The sequence below is a fragment of the Carassius gibelio genome, chromosome B1, assembly GCF_023724105.1.
Source record: "Carassius gibelio isolate Cgi1373 ecotype wild population from Czech Republic chromosome B1, carGib1.2-hapl.c, whole genome shotgun sequence".
In the NCBI taxonomy this organism is placed as follows: Eukaryota; Metazoa; Chordata; class Actinopteri; order Cypriniformes; family Cyprinidae; genus Carassius; species Carassius gibelio.
Window position 1 is genome coordinate 25,244,553 of NC_068396.1, and position 12,646 is coordinate 25,257,198.

Consider the following 12,646-nt stretch of genomic DNA (forward strand, 5'->3'; position numbering starts at 1 on the left):
TTTCACAAGGAAAAATGACACTCTGTCTCATGGCTAGATGCGTGCAGAGATTTCAGTAAAGGCAGACATGTAGCTAATAAAAAATTATGAAAATGTTTTGCTTTAATGTGTCAAGTTAAGGCACATATGCCAGGCTGTCCATAACTATACATTCATTTTGTATTCATCTTTAAATTGAAAAACCTGAGAATGAAGCTTAGGATATGACATCATAAAGTCCATACACTCACATTAAATTTGTAACTAAATTTGTAACTAAACACACACACATCTTACTCTCCATAGGCATAATGGCTTTTATACAAACTGTATTTACCATCACCCTACACCTAAATCTACCCCGTCTACTGGCAATTTTTGAATTTCATAAAACACCATTTTGTACCCATGTCATTATACACATTTGTGTGCTCTTAAACCATACCATTACACATACAGTACACGAACACACACACACACACACACGCACACAATTAAATGCCTGAAATAGTGAGTTTGCATACACACACACACACACACACACACACACAGTAGGCCTATATTGATTTGATAATACTGTATTCTAAGAGATGAAATCCAAGTATTTCACATATTCGGCATTTTTCCTTAATCTATTAATTACAAAGTTATGACACTGTTATGAACATAAAACTGAACAGAGAAGAGCATCAAATTAATTTTCGATTTTTCAAATCTTTGATCACATTAATTGTTAGAATGAGAACATGTCAGTGACATAATTTTATCTTCGTACATGTTATGTTCATTGCCTTATTCAACTGAATGAATGTATGTGCATTTATGAGGAGCGCTTGTGTGTATTTTCACTAAGGCGAGTGAGAAAACAAAAGCTGTAATGAAACTGGAGAATGTCGCAAACTTTGGACCAGAAATGTCCAGTTAGATTTTGAAACACCCAGTACTGTGCAAGAGAATGATCCAGAAGCTTGAGAGCCACGAAACCAGCGCAGGACAGCAGGGCCAAGCAGAGGTAGCGCATGGACGCAGTGTCTCCGAGCTTCACCTGCGCTCGGGCGCCTTTGAACACGGCGAAGGCGATGTGACCACCCAGGGCTACTTCAAACCCCCGGTCGTGAAAGAGCGCCAGTCCGTAGCTGAGGACAGAGCACGATTCCACCATCAAGGCGTAACGGGACGACCAGCCTTTGTCAACGACACGACACCACACCAGCACCCACGCAAAAATAGGTAAAGTGAACCACTGGTCCAAAACAGAGGGCGCGCGCCGCAATGTGGCCAAGCGGACCCACTGCACCGGTCCATAGGCCACTGCCATGAGCGCGAACACGTCTTTGGTGTAGACGGCTGCACAGGTGTCTCTATTGTCTGACATCGGTTGAAAGATCCAGTAGATACCTAATAATATGTATCCCAAGTTTATCAGACAGTTAAACGGCATGGACAAGAAAGCAGGAAGGCTGTCGACTTTCTTTTCCGCATAGTGATCATACGTGACATCCACCAAAACTTTGTCGAAAATGTGAGTGTTTGCAAGCGCAATGCAAAGCAGGAAGGGTATGAGAACGTGGACGAGCGCTGACATTGCCATTTCCTAATAAAAAAAATAGACAGTCCGGTTCAAACGGACAGTAGCAAATCGCGTGGAATGTTGTGTACAGAGTACAAAACAGTGGTTGTTTTCCGGATTCTAGATCACGTGACGACCACTCTAGTCTTTCATTGGTTATGACGAAGCTGGGAATTCTGTTCAACCATTCTGCTCATGCTAGTTTTTTTATAATGCAGTATGTATAAAGGCTATATGTGTACAGTGAGCATATTTCCCGTATATGGAATAGCCCAGAGTTGCAAAACTCAGTTCCTGTTAAGCATCTAAAACACCCAGTCCTTTAGGTTTACTGGAAAACTACAAAAAGTCCTACTACAATCAGGTCTTTCAGGCTTACTGGAAAACTTCATGGCTCGTTTGTTGGAGCAGGTTTGGAACTGGAATATACATTTGGAATAATTTTTAATTTTTAATAAAAAAAAAAAAAAAAAACAACAACAACTGAGATTTATACATCATATGAAAGCTGAATAAACAAACATGAATGGATTTGGATGCGATATAACTATTTAAAAATCTGGCATCTGAAGTTGCACAAAAATAAATAAATAAAATAAGTTCTTAGCAATGCATATTACTTTAAAAATTATGTTTTTATATATTTACGGTAGGAAATATACAAAATATTGTCATGGAACATGAGCTTTATTTCATATCCTAAAGATTTTTTATTAAAAAAAGTAAATAATTTTGACCCATACAATGTATTGTTGGCTATTGCTACAAATATACTTGTGCTATTATGACTGGTTGAAATCGACAGGATACTATTTACAGCACAGTATACAGTAAGCAGTGTAAACATGTTTTCACTGTGGATGAGTGGATGTGTATATGAACACATATCTATCTGTGAATGTGTGCTGAGATATGTGTTTATATATAAAAGCATACACATGAGTCATTAGAGTTAATTTACGATCAAGATTGTAGTCCAAAGATTAAATGTAAATTCCCAGAAGGAATTCTGCAGACATTCTTGTTTGTCAAGTTTGTCTTGACCAATACACTTTCTTCTAGCTGGCCAGTCCTCCTGCAATGACAACAGGTTTCTTTGGCATTCCTTGTCTTGAATTCTCTATGTTTTTTTTTCTCAAAGAGATGTTTCCTGGTTTTCTGTTTATGGTACAAACTGGAATCTACTGAGTGGAATTTCTGAGTGTTCATTTTAATTCTCGTTTTATTTTAATTTTAGTTTAAGTTTGAGTCGTTTTGTGCTCATGTCATTTTTCTTAAACATATTTATGGAATGTTACAGTCCTGTTCCAAATGTACACCCTAGGTTTATTAGTACATTTTTAGTACAGGCATTATTACATAGGCATATAACTGGATTATTAGTACATAGGCATTTAACTGGGTAAAATTAGGTACTGACCCAGAATGCTTGAATCTATGAAAAATAATAGTGTTATGACACATTCCCATTGTGTTTAAACTATGGGCAGGTTTTATTGAGTTAATATTTGACAGTTTCCTTGCAGCTGCATATTTTAATATAAACACTTTAATGCTAATCTATTTAATGATATAAGCACCAAGCTATTTAATGTAGACTTAATATTTAATGCTGTGTATATTCAAGGTTAAAAAAAGGTGTAACGTGAGATACAATTTAGAAAACAGGTTAAGGCAGTACAGAAATGCTAGACTATAAAAGGAAGAAGGCAGTGACTGAGAGACAAAAGCACAAGCTGCTTCACACAGATTGCACAATTGCTTTGTGTGTGCTATTGATTGGTTTGAAGAAAAGAGACCATAAGGTTTAATACACTTCAGACTGATGAAGCAATGCTGGATATAACTTGAAGGATGAATGAAATGAGAGACTATGGAGGAACAAACAGCAAAGGTATGAAAAATAAATGCATGATGTAATAGATAAGATTCATTTGCAAAAAAAAACATTTAAGTTTTTAAATAGCACAAAAGGATCAAATATGATAAGATTTGTATGATATATAATATATATGGGATGTAAATATGGGATGTCACAAATATTGAAAAAAATAAATAATACAAGGTAGTACTACAAGTACTAAAACTCTCTTAAAAGTAAAGGTTTGTTTGGCATCAATGGAACCTTTAACACTCATGGAATCTTTCTGTTGCACATAAAGTTTGTTATAGTAGAAAATGTTTCTTTAGATTATCAAAATGTTAATAAAAAAGGTATATTTATAAGAACTGTTCAGTGAAAGTGCTTAATGCCATAAACTATGTCATAAATGCCATAATAATGCCATAACGTAATATTATAAGAACATAACATGTCTCTTTTCATGCAGAGCGATGTGAGAAACGGTCTGCGGAATGATATTCCACGACTGCAGTCTATGTTGGCAAAACTTAATCTAAAACACAAACATCCCAAAACAGACAATGTTAAATTAAACCCAGATACCGCCTGTAAAAGTATGTTTTACCATTATCTGGAGACTGAAGAAGGAATACAAAATGAAGAAGACAGGAAAGATAGCACGGTCGGGTCTGATGAAGATGAGGAGCAACCAACTAGGAGTTCTGAAACAGAAGATGGAAATGAAGCTGTTGAAAAGGTCAAAGAGCTTCCAGATGCGTTTCCTAAATGGGAGAGGAAGAGTTTATTCCCTGTCTCTTTGTCCATAGAAACTCAGGTGGCAAAATTAAGTCATCAGCGAAAAGAAAGTGAGCCTTTGGAGGACAAAAAGAGCAAAGAGATGGAAAAGCATGTGGATGGAGCTTCATTATTGCCTAACAATCAATCTCAAGAAACATCTGAAGACACATCTTACCTCTCTGTGTCCTCAGATAAAGTGGACTCTGCACAGGTGCGGTTGAAGCAAGAACCACTAGATGAACCTTGTTGTGGTTCTTCAAAACAGTATGTCAGTATGGATACGAGCAGGGTTCTAACCCATCAAACAGCTGTGAATGTTACAAGCAAGACAACAAGGTCCACTTCAGATCCAGTAACCCAGGAATCCAGTAAATCCTTTAATCCAGTAAAGGAAGAGAGACCCCTCTCAGCTCCAAGTATTTCAAACCTATGGGAATATGAAAAGTATGAAGATTTTGCAAACGCAATGCCAGCCGAAAGCTTCAGCAAAGCTGCTAAGATTTTGGGACAGGTTCATTCAGGCATGAGCATCGGAAATGTGGAACATGACAACTCGCTCACCAAAACGCAAAAGAAAGGAGTGAAAAACAAAATGAAGATTCTTACTAAAAAACTGATGGAAAAGCTTAAAGATAAAAATTATTGTGAGCACAATGGCAGAGGGAGCACCCAAGACAGTATGGAAGAAGGACAAAACGTATGTTTACTTCCTCATACTTCTATGACAGATCTCTTACACTAAGAATGAACGTAAATCAATGTTGTGACTTATAATTAACTTTTTTAGTTCATATTTAACTATTGCACTTTTCATTGGGAAGTTTTTCAAACCTAATCCCAATAATTGACCTTGCAGCTGAATTCCTTGGAGGTGGAAGTCGAGGCTCAAGATATTCCACCACCACTTCCACCGAAAATGGGGAAATATGTTTTCTTAGAAAGGTGGGACATGCTTAACACAACCATTAGTGTTATGTCAGTATTATTTCTATACTGTTATGGTATTTGTTCATTTTAATTCTCGTTTTATTTTAATTTTGTTTAAGTTTGAGTCATTTTGTGCTCTTGTCATTTTTCTTAAAAACATTTATGGAATGTTACAGTTCTGTTCCAAATGTACACCCTAGGATTATTAGTACATTTTTAGTACATAGGCATTATTACATAGGCATATAACTGGATTATTAGTACATAGCCATATAACTGGGTAAAATTAGGTACTAACCCAGAACCTATCCTAGACCTAACCTTAATCTTATATGTATTTTCTTAGACATTTCTTACATTGCAAGTACACGTACTGTAAAATAAAGTGCAACCAAAATATTTGTAAATAGCTTTACTTTTATTTAGTATTTAATTTCATATTCATTTCAATTAACTAAAACGATGCTGAATAGATTTAGGTTTAGTTTATGACAACAAAACTGCAAACCACATTTTTAGATTATGGAGAAATACTTTTGATAGAACAATTATACATTTCAGAAGAGAAACAGCAAAATTATATAGACTATATAGACATTTCTTTTTGGCATATGCATATTACCTTTTACGTGTTTCCACTTGAAACTTGGTTTTACAAAATCTACAACACTTCCTTGATTGTAGCATTGCCTAGTCAACCTAGTTATGAATCAGAGCCCTTATTTCTAGTTCTGTGACATTCCTTTTATCTGAAGTGACAGAACAAATCAAACACAAACATGCACATTGTAATAGAAAGCTGGGTTAAACTTCATTTTAAGGTGTACTTGTTACAGTGTAAGTAATTATACATTTAAGTACTGAGTAAAGGGTTATTAATTAACTACATATACTACATCGTTAGGGTAAGGGTTTGACTTTTGGTTACTTGCATACAATTATGCATAATTTATTGTTATTGTAATAGTATGTAACTTGTAACAAGGACTCTTAAAATAAAGTGTTACTGAAATCTGTTTCTCCTGCTCTTTAAAGCTGCAATATGTGATTTTTGTAATTGACCACAAGAGGGCACATTTCCAACAATAACAAAGGCAAAGCTTGATGACGCTATGAAGCAGGTGACGATGGGAGATGTCGTTTTTAATGCGTTTTCACCATAGCAATGTATCTAAATTGGATAAACGAATCATGATCACAGATGAGGAAATTTATAAGTTTTTGTATTACCTGTATATCTGATCGTATTATTTTATGTAATACCCCTCTCTCCCGGGTCCTCTCTGATGCTCCTCACACTCGCTCCATGTGGGGCTCAAACCTGGGTTTTCGGCATGGGAGGCGGACGCACTAACAAGGAGGCACAACACTACTCACTGGCCTCCATTACATATATTATCCCGTTACAACTTACAGCTATTTGTTAAATTATTTGTTGGGTTAATGTTGTGCAGTGTTACGTGTTTATGGTTAATACCGTGTTGTTTAATGTGCTCAAACCAATCGTTCTAAAAGTAAATTTGAACGAATATTTGCAAACAAATGACTAAATATATTTTTAACAACACATATCCGATTGTATTTAATTGTACTGCCATAATCTCGGTCACCGCACTTGATAAAAATCCTTACCTTAGTACAAAGAGCAATATAACTTTGTTTATAAGTGCTATTATTGAAACTGAAACAGTCCATTTGCCACGTTATGTTATTTTCTCACAGGTAACGTTATTGATAAAAAAATGCTACAGTGACAGAATGTACAGGCATGTGGTGTAATTCATATCTATTAAAAATCATCTTTACTGTAACTATTATGTTACTTGTACAATAACAAAATAAATGATTGATTTGCTTACCTGTCTATCAATACACTCGCGAGAGCAGAGTCTCTGTCAAGTCCAAGATTTTCGCGCAGCTCTCTCCATCTCGTAAACGCCTGGCCGATATTTACCCTGGTTTTATTCCTCCGTTTGTCACACAGTCTGCGTGTATCCGAATATGGACGCTTACGTTTTACTGGCACTTCAATACTCGCCAAAGAGTAATCGTGATGCATAACAACGAAAACCAAACCATACGCGCGGCTATAACATAACCACCACTTCCGCATTTGACCATGTGATTTTCCGGTGTGGTGGAACATCACATGGTCTACACCAGAAACAAAGTATAGAGCGGACATTGCGTCACTGAGAGGCGACATTTCTTTTCCGGGACGGCCAGTTATTTAAAATCGGAATTTCTCTGAAATAAAAAAATCTTTGGAGACTTTTGAGATATTGTAAGTACACAACTGAGGAAATATATCACACTGTGCAAGTTATTTTCAGGAAATTTTATTACAAAATTCCTCCATATTAACGAACGGCAATGATCTTTCAGGGGATTAACGAGGGAAATATGTAGGCGCCGTCCACACGGAGACGCGTTTCTGTGTATACGCACAAATTTTTTATTGGATAGGCATTTTGTCCACATGGATCCAGCGTTTTCATCAGGTGAAACCGCTATTTTTTGAAACCGGGTCCCAGAGTGGATAAATTTGAAAACGCCGTCTTTGCGTTTTCGTTTCGACGGCTAATCCGTATATTTTCTGAAACGATGACGTCATCAGCCCATGTCTCCCCCCTATTCAGACACCTCTACGTAACAATACAGGAACAAAAGCATGAACAAACACTGAACGATTGTCTTTTTATTAACTAACATTAACACTGATTAATAAATGTATTGTTCCATGTTCGTTTGTGTTCCACGCGCAAGGTTTATGAGCATAGTCCAAGTCTTCTTCTCTGTTTTTAGTGTATCTCTGTGGCAGAATTACAGCGCCACATACTGGTCTGGCATGTATACTACATCATTATGCGGATATTTCTTGAGACGAGGAAAAAAAAGATCGGATTGGGGTAAGCTCCGTCTCCGTGTGGACGGGGCCGTAGCCTCTGGTGATTTCTCAGGTTGCACACTAAGTGCATTGTTAAAGGGATACTCCACCCCAAAATGAAAATTTTGTCATAAACCACTTACTCTCATGTTGTTCCAAACCCATAAAAGCTTTGTTCGTCTTCGGAACACAATTTTAGATATTCTGGATGAAAATGCTCTTTTGTGTCAGCCGCGCCATGGAACAACATGAGATGACATGATTAATGACAACATTTTCATTTTGGGGTGGAGTATCCCTTTGATTAAAATAAATGTATCATACTTTGAGGGAAAAAAAGTTTGAATTTACAAATAATACATTTAGGAAATAATTTTTTTTTTTTTTTACGGTAAAACCATAAAAACTGTGCTTCAGATTCAGTTGACTTATTATATTGATCTAATATTTCTTGTCTTTCCGAGCAGAAGATTTACCCTAAAAGACTTCAAACTCAATCTTGAACCGATCAACTTAATGGAAGAAATATTCACAGGCAGCGAATGGCTCAGTTACTTGCCCATCAAAGAAAGTCCAATTGAGAAAGACACTAGTGATCAGTCACAAATGATCATGACAAATGATGTTCTCCAACCAGAAAAGGACATTCAGCTCGATGTTCCTCCTCCAATAGCAGAGCAGGACCAGTCAGAGGACATGAAGACACGAGAGGTGGACCAGTCAGAGGACATGAAGGTCAATCAAGAGAACAGTGTAGCAAAATTGAACAGTGACTTTGATGTAAAACAAGTGGAATTGGATGCAAACATATTTGCTATACCTAAGGCACTGCTAACAAACAATGCAAGACAAAAAATTACTTGTGAGTCAAACAAATCAGATGACGTCAATAACAGTGTGAATATGTATATTATTCCCAAAAATGACTTACCGTTAATGAAAAGAAAAGCATCAGATCCGCTGGACTTATCAACAGTCAAGGTGGGGAACACTTTTGTACATTTTCTGTAGTGAAAGTAACTGGAATTTTGTGTTAATATATGAGAGACTGTTTTTGTTTTAGCTTTATTTTATCTTAATAAGTGGAATAAATGGCAAAATAAATTCTCTCTCTCAGTCATTTGAGTTGCTGGACAATTCTGCCCTTAAGAGTCGAATTCGTCTTAGCAAAAAGAGACACCACCGACCACCTAAAAAGCAAAAAAAAAAAAAAAAAAAGGTAAGAAGAAGCTGAGGAGAGTTGGTATGAATTTAATGCATGAAAGCAATAAGCATGATATTTTTTTTCACTCGTTTTCTAGTAAAAACAGAAAAGTTGAGTGGCATATTCTACAAGATTCCCCAGGTAATACTGAATGAATGTCCTGTCAGCGCATCTCCAACACGTAACAGCATTCCCTTTTCCACATATCCTCCTCTGCATTTACCATCACGTCCATACCACTCCTGATCATACCACATCTATCCTCTGCATTTGTCAGGTCAGTAAAGTCATTAGTCTATGAAACCCAAAGCAATCTACAAACCGAGAAAGACCATATTACATAAAATCTATTACATCTGTTCATGTGATCATTGTATTAATAGTGTGCCTAGTTTTATACTTCCTTGTTAGATTAAAAGATACCTCGACTGTAAAGACTGGAAAATTACTGGTGTGCAAAAGATGGGGGACATTACAGTGGATAATTCATTTGCTAGAAAGAACTAACCTTTTTCACATAATTCAGTCATTAATGTAATGATTTGCTGTCAATATACCACTGCTGATGAACTGTACAGCACAGTAAATATTTTTATAGTCGTTATTATTATGCAATTATGCAAAATCCCATGTCATATTATTATGTTATATCATGTGTGTATCTTTTGCTGTCTTTAGATTCCACTAATGAATTGTATTGAATTGTAAATCACCAACATGTATCAAAATGTGTTTTCGCTTGAGTTCTTCCCTGAATTCAGTTTTGTGCTTATGAGAATTCTATCTAATGAAATATTGTATTCAAGTATTACTGGATGACTATCCAAGCTGTTTCAACTAATCATTTAGTTCCACAGAAATGTTAGCCTATGTTCAGTAATTTTCTGACTTAAAAGTGTTATCTGAATTGTTATTTTTTAGTTGGCTCAACCTTTACTGAACTATATTTATAGTCCACACAGCTAAAATGTTTTAATTGTCAAACATTTAGAGAACTACAGCAAGTTATCTCAGTTAAAATATAACCATTTACTCCATGTGTTTTATATGATTCAATTGTTAAACATGATTAACTGGTGTTTATCAATCACTACCCTTGTGAAAAAGAAGTGCACCTAAGTATACTTTTATAAAGTGTACTTATTGTGGAAATAATATACTTTAAAATAACACACATAAATGCTAATTAAGTATTTTATTTTCGCCGCTTAAGTACATTGTATTTGTAATTAATTTCAAATGTATCACATTTTAAAGTAATATTAAATGCAATAAGTTTAACTTTTGAGTGATTTTTTTCAACAACTCAAGCGGGACTTATGTGGCACTTTTTAGTACATCTTTGTATGTACAATTATATGTTCCTAATTGCTTCTAGTGTCTTTAAAATATGCTTAAAGTGTACTATTTATGTATTGACATGCAATTAATGTGAACTAAAATACACTTTAATGTCAGTTAACAATACACTCAAGTGTGAATTAAATGTAATGTTTTGACCACATAAATGCATATTATTTGTAATTAATATATATCAATATTACAATATAATATATTAATATATATAACATACATTACAATTTAAAGTTGCATTTAGTTGAACTTTTGAACCACTTAAGTGGGAATTTAGTATATTTTATATGTGATTTGAACTTCTGAATAAGCAATTAATGTGAACTAAAATATACTTCAATGTCATATATCTCTGGCAAAAAAGTTTAAATTTAGTATATTAAATAATAATAATAACCTCTTAATAACCTTGTTACAATCAAAGCAAAAACACAAAATAGTAAACCCTCTAAATTTATTGACAAATCAATCTCTAAAACAAATACACAAAAATGCTTTTTGCTGATGCACAAGAAAAATCCAACACTATACAGTTACAATATTTCAACTCACTTATTAGAAACAATGCTAATTTCACCATAATGGAAAACATAATTCTGTAAGATGTGTAAACCTGTTTCCTCTTCGGGGACCTAAAAATGTCCACAAGGTCAAAATTTACTGGTATCACTATATTTGTGGAGTCAATTGGTTGCCATAACATATAGGATTACTTACATTTAATGAAAAAAAAAAGAATTATCTATTGTGGTGGGGTGAAGAAGGACACGACTCGAGGATGCAGGTAACCGCCTAACACCAACGCCTTTTCACCACCCTTCCCTTAATAAAATTTACCCTTCGGGGAACGGCCAACGCCAATGCCGATGGACTCTCCCGGATTTGGGCAGCTTTCACAGGTCTGTCAGGGTCCACTCCCCGCCCTCCCCCAATCTCCCCGCTTCTCCATAGGAACAGTATGACGCTTGGGGGGTGGGGGTGACACATGTCCTGACGACAGCTCAGGACACCGTGGAATACCGTTGTTCCGGAGGAGGTAATACCTGAGCTCCAGGATTGCCCACTTGACGGCCAATGCTTCCCTCTCCACCATGGAATACAGTTCTTCCGCGGGGGTCAGCTTTCGGCTTATGTAGATCACCGGGTGTTCCTCACCGTTGTGGCCCTGCGACAGGACAGCTCCCAACCCGGTGTCGGATGCGTCCGTCTGCAGCAAGAAGGGGCGGTTGAAGTCGGGGCCCTGTCGTAAGGGCTGACTTTATCCGGTGTAATGCCGCTTCTGTCTCGGGGGTCCACGGGACCTTCTCCGGCTGCCCCTTTCTGGTCAGGTCTGTCAGGGGAGACGCTAAGGAGTAGAAGTTAGGGATAAAGCAGCAGTAGTACCCCGCCAACCCCAAAAAGGCCCATACCTGCATCTTGGAGGTGGGCCGCGGCGCAGAAAGAATAGCTGCCACCTTCTTCTCTTGCGGTCTAATGAGGCAGCGACCCACCTGGTACCCCAGGTACTTAGCTTCGGCAAGGGCCAGATGACACTTCCGAGGGTTGGCGTTCAGGCCGGCCCGGCGTGGTTCCAACAGCACCCTCTGCAGCCGCTCGAGATGGTCCTCCCAAGTCCCCGAATTAATGACATCATCAAGGTAGGCTGCCGCATACGCTTAGTGCTGCCGTAGGAGGATGTCCATCAGTTGTTGGAAGGTGGCCAGGGCCACGTGTAGGCCGAAGGGAAGGACTCGGTACTGCCAGTGGTCATTAGGGGTAGAGAAGGCCGTATTCGGTTTGGCCTGTTCCGTCAAGGTGACCTGCCAGTAGCCCTTGGTGAGGTCGAGGGTCCAGATGAACCGGCAACGTCCAACAACTCATCGACACGGGGCATTGGGTAGCAGTCAAATTCGGAGATTTTGTTAAGGCGGCGGAAGTCGTTACAGAAGCAGAGGGTGCCGTCGGGGTTTGGAACCATGACGATGGGGCTGGACCATGGGCTGTTTCAATTACCCCTAAGCTCAGCATCTCCTATACCTCTTCCTCGATGGCGTGTCGCAAAGCCTCTGGTGGTGTGCGGACGTTGTACTCCAAGATGTTGGCGGC

At 37.5% G+C, this 12,646-nt stretch overlaps 2 protein-coding genes across 2 annotated transcripts; one reads left to right on the top strand and one right to left on the bottom strand.

Moving 5' to 3' along the window:
* Positions 1–84: 84 nt before the first annotated feature.
* On the bottom strand, positions 85–1,675 carry tmem187 (transmembrane protein 187). Its single transcript, XM_052547200.1, has one exon. The coding sequence runs from the start codon at positions 1,568–1,570 to the stop codon at positions 800–802; it is 771 nt and encodes a 256-aa protein (XP_052403160.1). The 5' UTR covers positions 1,571–1,675; the 3' UTR covers positions 85–799.
* A 1,616-nt stretch (positions 1,676–3,291) lies between these two features.
* Positions 3,292–10,489, top strand: si:dkey-9i23.6 (uncharacterized). The gene is made up of 4 exons (XM_052545186.1): positions 3,292–3,443; positions 3,880–4,887; positions 5,047–5,132; positions 8,472–10,489. Exons 1-4 carry the CDS (start codon positions 3,423–3,425, stop codon positions 9,013–9,015), a joined length of 1,659 nt encoding a protein of 552 aa, XP_052401146.1. The 5' UTR covers positions 3,292–3,422; the 3' UTR covers positions 9,016–10,489.
* The last annotated feature ends 2,157 nt before the right edge of the window (positions 10,490–12,646 follow it).